Here is a 19,217-nt window from a genome sequence, read left to right as displayed (position 1 = left end):
GAGGAGTTCATCAGACAAGGTGAAGCCCACATGTGCTTCCTGGAAATTATTAGCTCATTTGTAAGCCTAAACAAAATCACAGCTATTGTCTCTAAGAACTTAATTTGCCAAGGCTCTTTTCTTCCTATCCTTAATTATGTATATATTTATAGACTTGAGCCACCTGCCTGCTCAGTGCTCGTGGATAACCGTATCTCTTATGTGCCACTTAATGGCTCAGGGCGCTTCCTTTATACTCTGCTTCAAACTCTACATTTAAATATCTGTACTCAGCTCAGCTTGAGGGTTAAAACATTTTTTTCTCCACTTCCCTAGAAAGCTGCGAACAAGCCTTTTAGCATTTTATCTGGACCAAACAGTAGTGGTTTTACACAAGAAACGAGAACTCTGTAAGTAAATCTATGTATTTATATGACTAAAGTGCATTATAAAAAGAAGCAATAAATCCAGTCTTCTACATAAAAGGAATTAGATTTTCCAGTTTACCCCTGCACTGGGATTAATAAAATGTGCAACAAATAGCTGATGGAATGATCCATTTGAAGTTTGTAAAGGCATCTTGGGAAGCTGGCAGGAGTAGCCTTTTTATTTTTATTTTTTCAGAAAAAAAGGATGCCTGTTAATTTTTTTATTCAGTCTTGTTCCTGAATGACTGTTTTAAAATGAGCTAAGAGACTGTTACCTGCCCATTTCTGCATGACTGAGCAAATTCACCCGCAAATCCAAGTTTCTCTTCATTTCCATCACTATACATCTCCAAATTACAGAGAATTCATTCCTGAGCTGGAGAGGTGCCAGAAGTTTCTCATCTAGCTGTCTGTGGTCTGCCTTTTTCTTTCCCCTCTTTGAGGCTTTCTGATGCCTAGAGTGAGCTCAACTGAAAGGTTTCCAGCCTCACACTCGCCTTGCATTCCCCCACAGTCACACCGAGCTCTGGGATTCTGAGGAAGACCGTGTGCCAGCATCCTATTCACAATCTCCTTTTACCTGCAGGTGTTCCAGAAACTTCAAAATGCGTCTGGTAATGTATTTGCTCCTCTAAACATGCCACTTTGGCATGCATTATTTGCAGCTGCTTATTATTTTTTTAAAAAATATGTCTTCTGAGTAACATGCATGCTAAATTGTCAAAGGGGGCTTGTAGGACAGTGTAAGCTTAATTACTGGTCTAGGTGTGCGTTTGTGTGTCCTTGTTAACATAGGCTTGTTTGCATAAATATGTATTATTTATGTATACATTTGTCTGCACAGGAAGATTTCACTACAGGAATCTCATTGAAAGCACTACTTTTTATGTACATCCAGGTTTTCTAATCAGATCTGTAAACATCTCACACAGCAGCAAGTAGAAGAAAAATACATTTTTTATTCATGCAAACGGCGTGTTTTAGGCACCTCTTTGAAAAACCTTCCTTTCATTCTTAAAAAAGGTGTGTGTGTGTGTAGGGAGTGTTGATTTTTGAAAATTTGGAGAGGAGTTATCTTGCGGCTGCATGAGAATTTCTACCCCATGTTACCTGCCTTCTTGAAACTCAGTAATCACTGAGGGAAAGAGCTGTGGTTCTGCTTCAGAGTAACCCCACGGGGACGTTGAGCCGCAGTGTTCAGCAGGCATTTTAGATATTCTAAATACAAGTGCTTGAATAATAAGTAGATGGGGTAGATTTGCTATCGCCGAGTCCTGCTATGTTTCCTGGTTTGTAGAAATCATGTTCACACCGTACATTTAGGGTGTGCATGCGTTTATCAGACTCTAGTAAAGCAGCATGAGAGTGTGGGCTCATAAATCACATTATTTATTTGCCAGTGTTGGGTGCTAGATTCTAAAATTAAGAAATTATTTAGCAATTAATAATACATTCAGCATCCCTTGTCTCATTGGGTGAGATTTACATCCTGGGGACTTGCTCTCCTAGTTATAGAGACAAATGATTTAAGGTTCAGACTTAATTGCTATTTCAAATCCTTAAGCTAGAAAGATGCCTACAGTACTTTATTTAAAAGACTTATTTTGAAAAATGTGTGTATATATTTCTAACTGTGGCGGTTAGCTAATTATAACTCTAATGTGCTGTATATTTAAGATAAACAACTTCTCTTGAGTATTGCTCACTTGTGTAGTAAGAATTTGCTTTCTAGTCTTCATTTTATAATAATTTTACTTTGCATTCTTTCCTTGCTTTTTGAGAGATCAATTATTACCAACTGTTGTGAAGATAAGAAAATAATGAAGCAACTCAGAGTTCACAAAGAAAATTACATTGAATTAGCAGTTTCCTGAGAAATTAATGAAACAGATTTTTCTCAAGTGGGTTTTCTGAATGTGCAGTAGGTCTTGATATTTGAAAATGGAAACAGCTTAAATGTAAACTTGTTAAGTAGAACAGGTTAGGATAGTGTTAATGCCTCACTATTTAAAATGAGGTAGTAAGTAGGTTAATTATTTTATATTGCTATTAATTACTTTTGCTTCAAGATATTGATTATAAAACAAATTAATTTTGATTTTCTTTGAATTTAGATGATTATAAACTTTGATAAAATAGTTTACTGAATTATAAACAATAAAAATGTGTATTCTTGAAAATCAGTGTGAAACTGTTTTTACTTCTTAGTGTTTGAGATCTAACAGTTTATCACTTACAGAGCTATATACTTATAGAGGATTAGGTGTATTTCCAAAAAAATTACATTAACTTTTATGCTGATTTTTATCAGCCACGTTTAATTGATAATTACTCAAAGCAGTACAGTGAAAATGCATTTCAGTATGTATGAATGGTTCCCTGAAAGGGCATATTATATTGGGAGCCATTAAAAACCTGTGCTGGCTATTAATATTATACTCATGCATTGCTCTGTGTGTAACTGATTTTATTTTAGGTACTATTCATTTCCAATTTTTAAATACACCTAATATTGTGACCTATTTGAGTAGGACTCTTGCCTTTGTGAATAACTTGATGCAGGTTTCAAATTGAATATATATAGGATGACTGAAGATTTAGTAGTACTTTTTTGGTATATTACAGTATGCATTTATGCACACATACAAATATTAAGCTATGTAAAAACATCCAGTGCATTCAACCACACTACAAAACAGTTTCATCTTACTTTTGAAGTTGGTTATTTTGTTTGAAGTCAGTTTCATAGGTGTAAAAAAAAGGTTTTATTTTTCTGAGTTTCTATGGCACTGCGTGGTAACAGGAAAATGCTCAGTGCCATTTTGTAGGGAATATTGTATGTACCAAACAGTGAGAGGAAAGCATGCTGCGTTCGCCATCTGTCTCTAATTATGATTTCTTACTGGCTTTTAGATGTATTATAGATCAGGCCTTTATTTTATAGAATAGATTTATATTACCTGCAATACCTAAAATGATTGTAAAACACTGGCTCCATACAATAGTTACTCCATTGTATGACTCAGGTTGTCTTAAGAAACATTTCGTTTTTTAAGGCTCACATATAGGAAGAGGCTATAAAAATATAATTTATGGACTGACCATGCGTCCACAGCTGAAACATTCATCCTCTAAGTAAGCATTTACTGGGCATCACTTTGCCAAGCCACCTCCTAGCCTCGAGTAAATGGGTGAGTCGGGGAGGGGAGGTCTGTCTAAAGAAAGAGGAGATGCTGTTCCTGCTATTTTGTTATTAACAATTATTTATGAAAGCACAGATACCTTCAACATGGTTTGAGAATTACCTTTTGGGGAGGAAACTACCTTGTTTCAAAATGCTTTCATTCTGAGATTTTCCAGTAGAGATCACAGTTGGGGTGGGTAGGGCAGGCCATCAAGGAGAAGGTGAGTTCTCAACCAAGTTTTGAAGGAGGTTATTAGCAGCAACTGATAAAATGGAGAGAAATAGGCATTTTGGGTGGATGGAAAAGAAATATGGGAAGAAACAAATCATGGTAGGAGACAGAAAGGAGATGATATTATATGAGGAGAAAAGGAACCATGTTAGGAGAAATGGCAAAAGAAATAAAAAAAAATTACAGGGTTGGGTTTGAAACAGTTTTAATTAACCTTCATTAGCCTTATTATATCCTTACTGGAAAATTCTCTGAGTAAGTGAACATTTCTATTTCATTGTATCCATCAACCTCTGTAAAACAGCATTTCAAAGTTTATGCAATAATGTTAATTAATGTTTCTTGAGCATTTACTGTGGGCCAGGCACTATGCTAAATACTTCAAATGCATTATCTCATGTATTCCTCATTTATTCATTAAAATCTTCTTTCTGTTTGTGAAGAAATGGAAGGAGTGAGAAGTTTCATAACTTGTTGAAGGTTAGGGTCAGAAGTGGATGAGCTGGGATTTGAACCCAGACTCTGAAACCCAGCCTTCTAACCACTGCATGATGGGGCCACTTCAGCTTATCACTTCATCTCTAGCTCCAGGTCCAGACTGGTGTGACCAGTTGCTGACTAGATGTGTCATTTAGGTCCCCTGGGAACAGATGCTGAGGCAGAATTACTGAGTAGGTGTTTTACTGGAGGATGAAGACAAAAGGGGTAAGAAGCAGAGTTGTGCAGGGAAAGGCTTCAGAACGCAGTGCAGATCAGACACAGCGTCATCCATCTCAGTGGTGATCTCCAGAGGGAAGATTGCCTATGAGGGGAGCCCCACATTGGACAGAAATGGCCAGGCCGAGTACCCCTAACCTGCTTGGTCACTGACTGGTGGTTCCCAGGAAAGGACAAGAACTATCTTTTGACTCAAAAGTTGGGGCAGATCCTGAATGTTCTGTAACTGGAGAAGAACTTCTTGCAGCTGGACAGCAAGTTCTTTCTAAGAGGTGTACCTCCTTGGCTGCCAAGGTGATATCTCTTCAAAATATACCATGGGAACTCAGGGTAGGCAAGCTGGGTACCCAGGGTAAAGAATTTAAGGAAGTACTCACTCTCATGGTCATGCAAGGGCGAGATGGGCACCTGACAGGGAGTACCTCCTTAATTCTGCACCCTGTGTGCTTTGCCTATCTCACTCTAGTCCCCAGAACCTCAAACTCAGGGCATTTAGAATTTTGCTCATTATCTTCCCCTCCAGAACATGCCCTTCCTTCAGTCTTCTCTCCTGGGGAGATTTAGTAACTACTTAATGGGTCCTTCCATCTCTAGTGTCTTCTACCATCCAATTCAGTCTCTCCACTGCCATAGCATCATCTGAGTTAAAAGCTACTCTAATTTATAATTCCAATGTTGAATACTCTTCATTGGTTCCCTATAGCCTAGAGAATAAATTCCAAGCTTTTTTCTTTGGCATAGAAAGACCTTGTAGGATCCGATTGTGTGGACAGTCTGGACCCAGGGCTGGTGGAATTTCAATACTACAGCTGAGGATTAGTGGAAGTGTTTATATATATAGATATACAGAAAGGTTGTATTTAACTTTGGGGTTGAAGGGTGGATAGGAATTTGTGGAATTGAGAAGCTATTTCACATGGGAGAAGCAGAATGAAGTGATTTGAGGGTGATTAAGGGAATAGGCAATTTGACTGGAATCTTGAAAATATATAAGAGGTTAATGGGAAATATGCCTGGAAAAGTAAATCATAATTGATCAAAGAACTGTAGCTGTGGAGTTGATGGTTTCCCCTGAAGGTTTTTTGGAACAGAGAAGTGACATGATCAAAATGATCTTGTGTGCAGGTGACTGTGGTCATGGTGTAGGGGCTGCATTGGATGGACAGAGGTCAGGAGGCAGGCAGATCAATTAGAAGGGTATTTTGCTATTCCAGGCAAGAGGAAGTGAAATCTTGAACTAGGTGTGTAAAGAGTGAAAAAGATAGGGGAAAATATAAAGTAAGGGTGTACCAGGTTTCAAGATTGATTAAAGAAAGGGGTTGAGGGGAAAAGAGTAATCAAAGGGGACTTAAAAGTTTGAACTGGGTTCCAGGAGGCTGGTGTCTGGGAACCAGAAGTGGATAGGAGGAGGCTTTTGTTAAGGGAGGGCGACAAAGGTGTAAAAATCACCTGCAGGTGGACCATCTCATTTGCTTCCCCAAACGAATGACATACAAATCTTTCATTTTTATCTCATCTCAGACACGGCTTTTTCAACTCCTCAAGTTTTGCCTAAATTTTAATTCACTTTCATAGTCCCTTGAACAAAAGATTAAGGCATAGAAGACAAAATCTATGTTTATAGGCACCAACTCTTCCAGCAGAATTTAGAGTCCTTTCTCTAAATTCAACTGCAAAAATACCTTCTTTGGATCCACGCAATTTCTAGCAGCCAGGTTGAGTGAATTATTATTACTATCAGACTTCATTTTTTAAGATGTCTTGGGTTCATATACACCTGATCCCAGCCAGCGGGACCAGCCCATCTCATTGAAGGTCTTTGTTTATAGGGCAGATAGAAGTGCCAACGTTGTTATCAGGAGACACAGACATGCACTCATGGAGAAAAATCTGAAGCCGCTACCTCCCACTGCCTACCTAACAAAGGGGCAGAAGTAAATAATTTAACATAAACAGAAAAAAAGACAAAATTTCTTTGCAAGTAAAGATTCACATTAATATAGGATTGTGATGTATAATTGAAAACCCAATTTTCAGTGAAAGGGAAATAATGGCAAAGACTTAATGCTAAATAAGCTTTAGGTACAGAAATGATAGAAAAGTTTTTTAGGGATTTGCAGTGTAATATGAGAAGCTCAAAGCGAATATTTAATTGCCTTTAAAACTGAACAACATAATGGTAAAATTTGCATATTCTTCCAGGCTTACTTGTTTTATTGTATAGTGCAGGAAAACCCTTGCTGTAATATTACATTAGCATCCACAGTGTACAAAAAAGTAAACTTTTATGAATTGATCAAATTAACCTCTAAAGGCTACTAAGTGGCTGTACACAGACTGGTACCTAACAAGCTGAGATAGTCAAAAGATAAGTTCTGGTAACATGAGGCTTGTCTCTCCTTCTCTGTTCTTCTTCTTTGTTCCAGATGTAGATATAGGACAGTGTTTTCCTGACTGCATGAAACAAAGAAGCAATAAGACACTGTAGCATGAAAGGTGGGGGGGGGGTGTCTGTCTATGAGGCCTTGGGTGATTCTGTACTACACTTTCAATGTCTAGGACACCGATCTGTACTGGACAGTGTTTAATCTTTGTGACAGTCTAACGAGGTAAGTACTGTTGATTATTACTCATTTTACAGATGAGGAAACTATGGCTAGAGAGGTCCAGTAAGTTGTCCAAAGTCCCAGAGCAGCTAAGTAGCAAAGCAGATCTGATCCCAGGGCTGGAACTCTCATACACTGTGCTGGGCGTGGTGACTGTGAGTGGAGCACTGACTGGTGGGGCCTCCTACCCGGAAGCCTCTTCTCTAAGCTCTCCTCCATCTTGTTACTCTTCTTATCTCCCTTGAGTCCTTCTGTATACAGTAAGGAAATACAGTTGTCAACTCAGGAACTAGTGCCAAACTTTTTTTTTTTCTTTTGATGGACTGGTAGTGAGTTGCTCACTGAGATAAAAATAAATTGCTACCGTATTCTAGTGATGTATGTCCCTGCAGTGTGGGCATCCATCTGCTCATCCTCACCCAACTATGTCACTTTTCTTAAACAGGTTTTGTTTATATTTGGAATTGGGAGACCTAATTCTGCCCTCAGTTTTGGCCCACACTGGATAATTTGAACTCACACTTTATGAGAGAGAGCACATTGCGTATGATTAAAAGGACACGAACATTCTAGCCACACAGAACTCTAGTGAAGGAAGAACTAGCTGTGATGCAGCCCCCAGTAAGCTCTGTTCATTGACGGAGATGACTCCCACTTAGCCTCCTTATACATCTCTTCCTGAAGACCTGGTGTGGTAGAAGAAATACAAGCTTCAGAATCAGACGTGCCTGGGTACAAATCCTCCCTCTGTCACTCGGGCAAGCCGCTTTAATATCTTTGAGGACTAGGGATAATCCTTTATATTCCTGTGAGGATAAAGTGGTGCAGTTATTGTTTCTGGCAAAGAAAAGATGTTTAGTAAAACATGTTCAGCCATCAATAAAAGTAGGTACATAAGTGGTTAAAAGCACCTGACTCAACTCAAACTTCTAGGTGCAAATTTGAGCTCTGTCGCTTATCAGCTCAATGACATTGGGAAATGTACTTAACTTCTCTGTGCCTTAGTTTTCTTGTCTGTAAAATGGGAATGATAAAAGTGCCTTCCTCATAGAATTGGTAGCAAAATGCATGACTTAGTGTAAGTAAAACACTTAGAGCAGTGTCTGGCACACAGTAAGCCCTCCAAGAGCATTAAGCCCTCCCTTAAGCGTTTCAGTGCACTTCAACCTTGTTTCTTCTCAGAGAAACAAGCCTGGCAATTCACAGTACACTTAGAGGCAGGCATTTCCAGTTTCTTGGTATCTAAGACCTAAAGATATTTATTTTAATCTAGTGTCCACTGAATCATTGATACCATGCTCCTCAGTCTAATGATTTCTTGTGGAGTCTGTACCCATTGTTGGTGAAGATCGGGCTCTTGCATGTCAATTATAGGGGGAAGAGTAACTTGGTACAGCCACTTTTAGATGGCAGTTTGTAATGTCATCAGCATTTTAAGCGCACATCTCTTTTGACCTGTCAATTTTACTTCTAAGAATTTTCCTACAGATGTTCTCACATCATGAAGCAGAGACATGGTAGAGTCAGTCATTGGTTGCAGGAGTGTTCGTGAATATTAAAAACCTACAAACAACTAAATATATATCCAGAGAAAAGTGCTTAAATAATTTATGGTATATCCGTGCAGTGGAATACTGCAGAGGAGATTTTAAAGCTGTTAGAGCCATGCAAGCAGATATGAAAAACTGTACAAACATACTTTTAGAAGAAAATAAAAGCATCTTTCAGAGGAAACTCTGTAATATGAATGATACTGTTTGTGTTAAAAAATAGATTGATGTACATATACATCCATTTGCTTATTTAATCATTGAAAAAATTCAAGATATGTATGAGTAATTGTGAGTAGTGTTTACCAATGAGAAGTGGAAACATGCGTTGAGTAGGCATTTTTACCTTCCACTTTTTGTATACTATTTCAATTGTTTAACATGGGCATGTATTGCTTTTACAATTTAAAAAATAGTCAGGAAAAATCTCTTCTTTCTCCTACAGCCAGATATTAGTTTTTTAAAAGATTAGTCCTTCATGCAAGCATAATCCTAAGCCTTGGTATATTTTTGAATTATTGAGCCAAGTATCACCCTAAGTTAAAACAGAACGTGTATCAACTCACTGTCAAAGCTCCAATTTGCTTCCAGGGAGCAGAAACCAAAATTACTAAGGAGATTTCCTAACATCAAGTCACAGGAGAGCCTTAAGTCCTGTGGTAAAAATTCCTGTTATTTAAAAGTTCATGCACTTAGAGAGTAAACATTAAATCAAAGAGCATTAGATGGGAGAAGGGAACACGGAGTCAATAGCTTTTCCTCAGGACTTATTAAATTGAATGCTAAACATGGGGAAACATTACACAAGGGATTTTTTTACATTAAGGTTTTTCTGTATTTCTAAAGCCCCTTACTCAGTCTTTTGCAAAATGCTATATAAAAGTTACATTGCTTTTGGATTTTGAGGGCAGAAGTAATTTGCATGCAGGGGTTAATCAAGATTCTTTGCTCGTGCTTACACATACATTGTCTCCTTTGATGCTCACAAATGAGGTATTTAGGACAAGTATTATAAAGCTCATTTTCTACATAAGGACCTGAGGTTTGGAGAGGTTAAGTGTTAATCGTAAGCCAGTCAGTGTGGAGCTGAACATGCAGGGACCCTTGATTATGTCTTCATTGTCCTTGCTACCACCAGCCAAGGGCACAGCTGCGTAACAGAATCACTCCTATGGCTGTGAAGTTGGTTTGGTATTTTCATGGAGTCTGCTTTTCTGGTTTAGGTAGACCTAGGAATGGCCCATGGAACTTTCTCCCCATGGTGAATTACAAATATGCTCATTTAAAGGGTTTAGAGACATCTAATGAAATCCAGATGGATCCACACTTCCATTTTGACTCTACCCCTTACTAGCTACATACTAGCTGTTGTTCCCTCATCTGTAAAATAGGGATAATGGTAGCATTCATCTTCCAGTGCTGCTAATAAGAGTTTAAATAAAATTATGTATGAGAATGCTTGACAGAGTGCATGGGTCACACATGAAACATAGCAAAGGGTCAATACATATAACTACAATAATAATTATTAATAATATTATAAATAAGTCAGAGTCCAGTTCAGTGCAGCAGGCAGGGCTCTGACAGAGGCCAGAGCTTTTGTCCACTTGGAGGTGACTATAGGAGCTGCATCCCAGAGTTAGAAGGAACCAATCAGTTTTTCCTTCTAAAGGAAACTTCCTTGGAACCATGAAGAACTAACTATATTCAATACCTTGTAGTAACCTATAATGAAAAAGAATATGAATATGAATAAATGTATGTATATGTATGACTGAAACGTGCTGTACACCAGAAATTGACACAACATTGGAAACTAACTATACTACAGTTAAAAAAAAGAGCTAAACATGAGCAGAAAAGTTGCCTAGAACTTCACTGAGCCTCAGTGCTCAAGCAGGCGCTTGCTCTAAAGAGATCACCCCTAGACTGAAACAGAGCCCATTGATTTTCCAGTTTATGATCCGAGTGAGATGAGATAGGTAAAAAGACCCAAATCATCCAGCACTTTTACAAAGGGACACTCACAGCACTAAGAGAGCAACCCTAAGATCTTCTTGCCCTGGGAGTCTGTCTTTATTCTTTTAAATTTCAACTTCTTAAATCAGATTTTAGGAGAAATCCAAAAAGCCAGAGCTCAGAATGCATACAATGAATGGTGAAGGGATCTATTTGCTGTTTAGCTTAAAAGTATACTTTACTAATTCTTCGAGTTTTTACAACTTATATGTCTTTACTATGCAATAAATTTATGCTTACTACAGAAAATATACAGAATTAAAACAAAAGGAAAAAAGTCCTTGGAAAGAAGCATTATTCATATTTCTTTTGGTATATAGTTATTGAGACTTTCATAAACAAATATATTTATTTTTATAAGAACTGTAAAACACTACGCAAATAGTTTATGACCTTCCAGATCCCAGTACATTATGCATATCTTCCCATGTCAATAAGTGTTTTTTCTATACCTTCATTTTCAGTGGTTGCATAGTATTCCTTTGGATGGATTTTTTTCACAATTTAACTAACCTTCTAATGTTGAATGCTTAGGGATTTTTTTCCCTCCTGCAAGCAAAATTTTCTTGAAAAGTTCTTGTAGAAATCTTTAATTCTTTCTTTAAAATAAATTTCTAGAAGTAGAATTTTTATGTCTAAGCACATTTTTAAGGCTTTTGGTATCACATTGTCTTCCAGTTAAATTTTTACTTTTATCCTTACTATTAGTGCAAGAGTGCAGCTAGATCAATGACTATTTAAGTAAATATGACTTCTGTTCATATACTGTAAAAAGTGAATACCTTTACAGTAGCCTGTATTGCTATGTCAAGGATAAAGAGTACTTCTAGTTAATGCCAACTTCTAGTTGTGTTTTTATACTCCAAACACAATATATCCATTAGAGAGTGTGTTAATTGTATTTGGGAGATTGGTAATGATATCAGTAAAATGTGGTTCGCTTTTGAGAGAGTGTAACAGAAAATGCTGAAATAATTTGGCAAACTTACTACAAGCAGTCTTCCACTGGAGCCCATTAATTCCACCCACATGCCCTTTTCAAGGTATAAGAATAAAACAATCAAGGGCGTATAAACCCTTCCACTGTGGTTATCATCACATCAATCTTCTCTAGGGTTGAAAGTAACCCTCCCTGATCTTTTCTGTACCACACTAGGATTCGCAGTGGAAACGGTAAGCTTGGAACCTTTTCAGTAGAAATTACTCGTGATGACACCAGCCTTGCTCTCAGAGTAATTCCTGCTGGAAAGAAAGCGTCTGAATTAACGTTCTAATAAACTGAGTTAGTGTTTCAGCTTGGCAAAGGATTAATTAGGGGAAGAGAAACTAACATTTATTTGGCTTCTTTATTTGACAGGCCCTTTATTATTACATTATTGCAATTAATACTCCCTATAAATGTATGGGGTACGTATTACCGTGGGCATTTTACAATGAAGGAACTGAAATTCAGTCAAATAAAGTTTCTTGCCTAAGGCTGGTGAGCTGCTGAGAGGTGGGATTTTTAACCTGGGTTTCCTGCTTTGGAGCCTGTGCTGTTTATACTGTCCTTCTCACCAGTTACACAGCAGTCCCAACTGTTTCTCTTCTAGAATATTCGTTGTAAGCATGAATATACTTTTAGCCAACTAAACTACAGTTTCTCTCTTAAAAAATCAATGTGTTAGGCAGACTTAGAGACTCAATTCACTTATAAATGCTATGTCAGTTAAGGTGCTTTTGTAGACCAATAGCAGAAGATCTGCACTCTTGCCTAACAAGGTATCCTGTGACAGTGGGGTTCTGGTTGTGTTCAGAGGCTCAGTCATTTCATTCGGGCCCAGGTTCTCTCCATCTTGCTGTTCTGCCGTGTTCTGTGCTAGTTCATATTTGCCTTTTATGGTTGTGTGGTGACCTCAGAAGCTCAGAGCACATCTTCATAGAACGAGAACTAGAGACAGGACAATGGAATGGCTCCCTCTCCCACATCTCTTTTTTTTTTTTTTTTTAAGAGCAAGACAAACCACCCAGAAGATTGTCTCTTGTGCCTCATAGTCCAGAACTGTCTCGTAGGACCTTTACCAAACCAAACATTGACTTGGAACAGGCTTAGGGCAATCAAGATTCACCCCCAGACCTGGGGAGGGAGACCCTGAAACTGGAGCCAGGCTCGGTGGCAGGAAGAAGCAACTCAAAATGCTACCAACATTGCTTTTGAGAGATTTTGATATTTCTTTTCCTAAATAATTGAATTTATACTCTCAGTTCCTTTCAGTGGGAGAAGAGTATAGTATTGCTTCTCTGGAAAGTTTTATTTTTATATAACCATCATCTACAAATGAGCATGTCATTTTTTCAGTGTGGTCCACCAGATCTTTCCCATTTCCATCACTTTTCTCTAATAAAATTATTTTTTTAAAATCCTTTACCCAAGTGTTCAGCTATTCTAATTCTTCTGTACTAGTCCTTCTAGAGCCAACTTCCTCTAACAGAGAAGAGATAGTAAAATTTTAATGGACATTGAAGATGGCTCCGATAGTACCTCTGTACTAGAGCTGGCACAATATTTTGCTTAAAAAAATCAGTGTTCTCTTACTGGGGAGCATTAAACAGAAGAAGCCTACATTTTCTATCATGAGTGAATACTCAGATTATCTCATTTCAGCAAGTTTTAAAAGCAAGTTCTTTCAGTATCATGCTTGTATTAGCACAGTTTAAACAAAAACTGAAGTGGAGGTATGTCCATCAGTTGCCAGAATAATTAGCTCAATAAAATAATTTGTTGACTTACGAGGGAAAATCAGTTAAATAATTTTTAAGTTGAATTGGCTTATTAATTAAATTGAAACAATCAATTCAGTTTGACAATGTTTATCAAGAACCTACAATGAACTAATATAGAATAAGTAATATGTGCCATAGAAAGTCTTACAACCTGGAGGAGAAGAGGAGTACACAACCAATACAGAAAAAAGGGTCTCTAATAAATTACTACATGAGATGTAGCAAAAGCATATGATAACTGTACTTAACAACAATAATAACCAGTGCACTGAACACTTATCATGACCTGGGGTATAATTTTATTATACTTTACAGGTATTAGCTCATTTAATTCTCACAACAATCTTACAAGATAAATTTTTTTGACTAGCCCCATTTTACAAATGAAAAAAAAAACAGAGATAATAGGGAATGATAAAGAGAGTTTCATGGAGATGCAATTAATTTTGTCTAGGGAGGTGAGGAGCACATGTTTAAAGGGAAAAGATATGGAGAAATGGTGACCTTCCAAGTAGGGTTGAAGGAGGCCCAGATAAAAAGGCTTAGCAGTGGGAAAAAATGGTGTCTGCAAAAACATCTCTGAAAGATCTTTGCATGTCTGGTGTGGCTGAAGCATTGTGAGGTGGGAATAAGTGGAGGTGAAGACAAGGAAAACTGGCTGGGTTTTCTGGACCGTGTATGCAAAGATAATGAGCCAGGGCTCTGTCTGTGATTGGTCAACACCATGTAGAGTATTCAAGAAAAATAATGACATGATAAAATGTGGCTTGAAGATGATTCTGGGACAGAATGGAGAGAAACAGATTAAGGTAAGAGGCTGGAGAGAGCTAGAGTGTACAAGATTATTGCAGTGATCCAGGACTGAGATAGTAAGTCCTCGACTAGGGGAGTAGGGGAGGAGACCCACAGGGCTTGGTAACTTCTCAGTGAATAGTGATATCATTGATCAAGATGTGAGAGAAATTGGACAGTCTTAAGCAAAAACATGAACCCTGACCAAAATACATAACTTATACAAAATTTGCCTTATAATGGATCATTGACTTGAATATAAAATGTAAGACTTACCAAAATTACAGGAAAAAAACAGGAGAAAATCTTTGATACCTAGGGCTAGGTGTAGAGTTCTTACACTTGACACTAAAAGCATGATTCTTTAAAAAAAAATTAGATCTTATCAACATCAAAATTTTGTTTTATGGAAGACAAAACATCTTTTCATCAAGACTGAAAAGATCAGCTAAGGACTGGGAGAAAATATTTGCAAGCCACACATCTAAGAAAGAATTTATCTACAATACATAAAGAACTCTTAAAAATTCAAAATTCAACCATAAATAAACCAAACAGTCCAAGTGAAAAATGAGCAAAATACATAAATAGACATTTCATTGAAGGTGATATATAGTTGACAAATAAGCACATGAAAAGATATTTAACATTATTAGTAATGCAAATTAAAATGAGATATCATTACACACCTATCAGAATGGCTAAAATAAAAAGTAAAGTAGTGACAGTATCAAATGCTGATGAAGATGCCAAGAAACTGGATCACTAGTACAGTTCTGGTGAGAATGTAATATGGTACAGCTATCACGGAGTAAATATGGCAGTTCCTTACAAAACTAAACATGTGCTTACCATATAAAGCAACATTTGCATGGTTGGGCATTTCTCCCTGAAAATGAAAGCTATGCTCACACTAAAACCTTTACACAAATGTTCATAGCTTTATTCATAATAGTACAAAACTAGAAATAACCCAAATGTACTTCAGTGTGTGGCTGGTTTACAAACCTGTGGTATGTCACATCATAGAATATTCAGTCGTAAAAAGAGAACTATTGACGTACTTGATGATTTTGAGTCATCTCTGGGGAATTAAGCTGAGTGAAAAAGTCAATATCAAAAGGTTGCATACTGTATGATCTCACGTAGATAGCATTCTTGAAATGACCAAATTATAGAGATGGAGAACAGATTAGTGGTTGACAGGAGTTAGAGAGGGAAGAGGGAAGAAGGTGGTTGTAGCTATAAAAGGGTAGCATGAGGGATCCTTATGACAGACCTGTATGGTATTTTGATAGGGTGGCAGTTACTCAAACATATACCTGAGATAAAATTGCATAGAACTAAATACACACATATTTACACAGTACATTTGAATTTCATGAAATATAATTAAGGAAGATGGATTGCACCAATATCAACTTCCCTGCTGTGAGATTTAGTTATGCAAGATGTTATCATTGGGAGAAAGTAGGTAAAGGTATACAAGATCTCTCTGTATTATTTCTTAAAACTGCATGTAAATCTACAATTACCTAAAAAAATAGTTTTTTAAAAATGAGGAAACTAAGGCCTCCAAGAGTAAGTCATGTTGCCAGGGCCACACAGCTGGTAACCAGAGGAATGAGTCTGTGACTCCAGAGGTTACCCTGCCTCCAGCAGTTGAGAAGAGCCCAGGGTAAAAGCAATCCCACTCCTGGGCATACATCCAGAGGGAACCCTAATTCAAAAAGACACTTGCACCCCAGTGTTCAAAGCAGCACTATTTACAATAGCCAAGACATGGAAACAGCCTAAATGTCCTTCAACAGATGACTGGATAAAGAAGATGTGGTATATTTATACAATGAAATACTACGCAGCCACAAAAATGACAACATAATGCCATTTGCAGCAACATGGATGTCCCTGGAGAATGTCATTCTAAGTGAAGTAAACCAGAAAGAGAAAGAAAAATACCATATGAGTTCGCTCATATGTGGAATCTAAAAAAAAATAAAAAGACAAATGAACTTATATATATAAAACAGAAACAGCCTCACAGACATAGAATACAAACCTGTGGTTGCCAGGAGGGAGGGAGGTGGGAAGGGATAAACTGGAAGTTTGATATTTGAAGATACTGACTGGTGTATATAAAACAGATAAACAAGTTTATACTATATAACACAGGGAAATATATTCATTATCTTGTAGTAGCTCATGGTGAAAAAGAATATGAAAACGAATATATGTATATTTATGTATGACTGAAGTATTGTGCTATGCACTAGAAACTGATACAACATTGTAAACTGACTATAATTCAATTAAAAAAAATAGTGGAAAAAAAAGGCATAAGCAACATGATCATTGCAAGTCTTGCCAGGAAAATAAAAACTCACAAAAGTAACAGAAACAGTAACTCCATTTTTACCCAGTTTCTATACCTTGAGCTTTAATGGGGTTTTATTCTAGTCCTGTTCCTTAGCTTTCAGATGCATGCTTGCAATGTGTAATCAAGGGAAAATGGAGACACTCCACGTGCATGAGGTTGTTGGATGGATGGATTGGTTCTTATAAGTATGTGGTCTGCAGAGCTTATCAGTAGAGCTGGTACTGGGTCTATTTACAGAGTCAGTGTTTAAGGACCAAGGGAGGGAATTAAGACTAGTGATCAGGAGACTTGGCTAGCTCTGAAATGTGGGAAGCATGCAGTGGGTGTGTCATAATGGAAGATCTGGGAGTATGAGAATGGAGTGAAGTGAAGGTCAGCTGTCAGAAAGCCAAGGTGCAAGTGGGTGAAATGAGATTATTCTGGAGCTGAGTCCAGGGCTGAAGAGAGCTTGCAATGACCTTCCATTTCACAAGGTCTGGGACAGCCAGGGCCCCAACCCTCCAAGAGACAGAGCTGAGCCTGACATAGCCCATTTGTCTGATTTAGTCTCCAGCTTCCATCTGTTATTTTTACTAAATAGGCCGATTGGAAGGAATTGATCAAATTGATCAGTTGTCTGGGTTCATGTGGGCATAACATAAAAGCCTCTCTAGCTTTTAGGGGAAAAGAATAAATATGTTTTTTTGTCTTTCTTGAGTATTCTGATTTTCCTAGTTGATTTGTATCATAATTCCTACAAACATAGCTAAAAAATTAAATTCCTAAAGGATAGTGAAAAACATTAATGGAGGAACTTTAAAAATTATATTAATAATTAATATTGACACTTAGAAACCTTAATTTGAATTTTTGCTAGTACATTTCTGAGTACTTCAGCAATGTCCTCTTTATAGTTCATCAATTTATCAGTTTTGTTACTGTAACACTAATTAAAAGGAACACTCCTGGCATAAATGGATGATTGCAGATGTAGGGTAGGGAAAATACAAGGTAAATATATAGTGCCAGAAATCTAGGCAGTTCTTCTTGATCTCAAGTGACATTGCAGAGCTATAGCAATCAAAACAGTATGGTAATGGCATAAAGACAGATACATAGATCAGTGAAACAAAATAGAGAGCCCTAAAATAAACCCATGCGTATAAGTTCAATTAATTTTCAATACAAGTGCTAAGGAAACACAATGGGAAAAGAATAGCCTCTTCAATAATTGGTGTTGGGAAAACAGGATATCCACATGTTATAGAATGAAATTGGACCCCTATCTTACACCATACAGAAAATCAACTCAAAATGGATTAGTCTTGAATGTAGGACCTGAAACCAGAAACTCCTAGAAGAAAACATAATAAGTAAGTTCTTTGACATCAGTCTTGACACCAAATACAAAGGCAACAGCAAAAATAAACAAGTAAGACAACATCAAACTAAATAAATTCTGCACAGCAGGAAACAGTCAACAAAATGAAAAAAAACAAACCTGTAGACAGAGAAGATATTTGCAAACCATATCTCCAATAAGGGGTTTATAATCAAAATATATAAGGAACTCATACAACTCAATAGCAGAAAACCAAATAACCTGTTTTACAAATGGCAAAGGATCTAAATAGACATTTTTTCCAAAGAAGGCATGCAAATGGCCAATAAGTATATGGAAAGGTGCTGTACATCATTAATCACCAGGGAAATGAAAATCAAATCTGCAATGAGATATCACCTCACACCTCTCAAGATGGCTGTTATCAAAAAGGCAAGAGATAATAAATGTTGGCGAGGAGGCAGAGAACAGGGAACCCCTGTGGACTGTTGGTGGGAGTGTAAATTGGTATAGCCACTATGGAAAAGACTACAGAAGTTCTTCAAAAAATTAAAAATGCGACTACCGTATGATCCAGTAAATGCACTTCTGGGTATATATCCAAAGGAAATGAAATGAAGATCTTAAAGAGGTATCTGTATTCCCATGTTTACTGCAGCATTGTCCATAGATGAATGGATAAAGAAGATGGGAGAAGATATTTACATATATACAGACAGACAGACAGACACACACACACACACACAATGGAATATTACTCAACCATGAGGGAGCTGGAAAATCTGCCATTTTTGACAACATGGAAGGACTTTGAGGGCATTATGTGAAGTGAAATAAGTCAGAGAGAGACAAATACTCTATGGTATCACTTATGTGTGGAATCAAAAAAAAAAAAAAGTTGAACTCAGAAACTGATAGCAGAATAGTGGTTTCCAGGGTTTGGCAGGAGAGAGTAATGGGAATAAGTTGGTCCAAGGATACAAATTTGTCAATTATACCACAGCACACCTGGAAGAAAAAAAAGGCAGCTCTTAAAAACTCCAGAAGTCATTAAACACACACATGTACACATACCAACATCCACACACAAGACAGCTTGAAGGGGCACCCTTTGGCAAAATTTGGGACAATTTGAGCATCAAAAAAATAATAACACTAAAGGATTATAACTCATTAAATAAAAAATTTTAAAGCCCATGGATCCCCAGTGATACTAAAAGGAGGAAGGAGAGGTGAGGAAAACTATTCT

At 37.3% G+C, this 19,217-nt stretch overlaps 1 protein-coding gene across 1 annotated transcript in view; it reads left to right on the top strand.

Moving 5' to 3' along the window:
* Positions 1-760: 760 nt before the first annotated feature.
* The window catches only part of IQCJ (IQ motif containing J), a 163,396-nt gene continuing 144,939 nt past the window's right edge, over positions 761-19,217 (top strand). The window contains exon 1 of the mRNA XM_032483079.1: positions 761-1,021. Within this exon, the coding sequence (XP_032338970.1) occupies positions 1,013-1,021 (9 nt within the window). The 5' untranslated portion in view covers positions 761-1,012. The remainder of the gene's footprint in view (positions 1,022-19,217) is intronic.

Source organism: Camelus ferus, chromosome 1 (genome assembly GCF_009834535.1).
Source record: "Camelus ferus isolate YT-003-E chromosome 1, BCGSAC_Cfer_1.0, whole genome shotgun sequence".
Classification (NCBI taxonomy): Eukaryota; Metazoa; Chordata; class Mammalia; order Artiodactyla; family Camelidae; genus Camelus; species Camelus ferus.
Note: the sequence above shows the minus strand (reverse complement) of the source record. Positions and strands in the feature narration are given on the sequence as shown.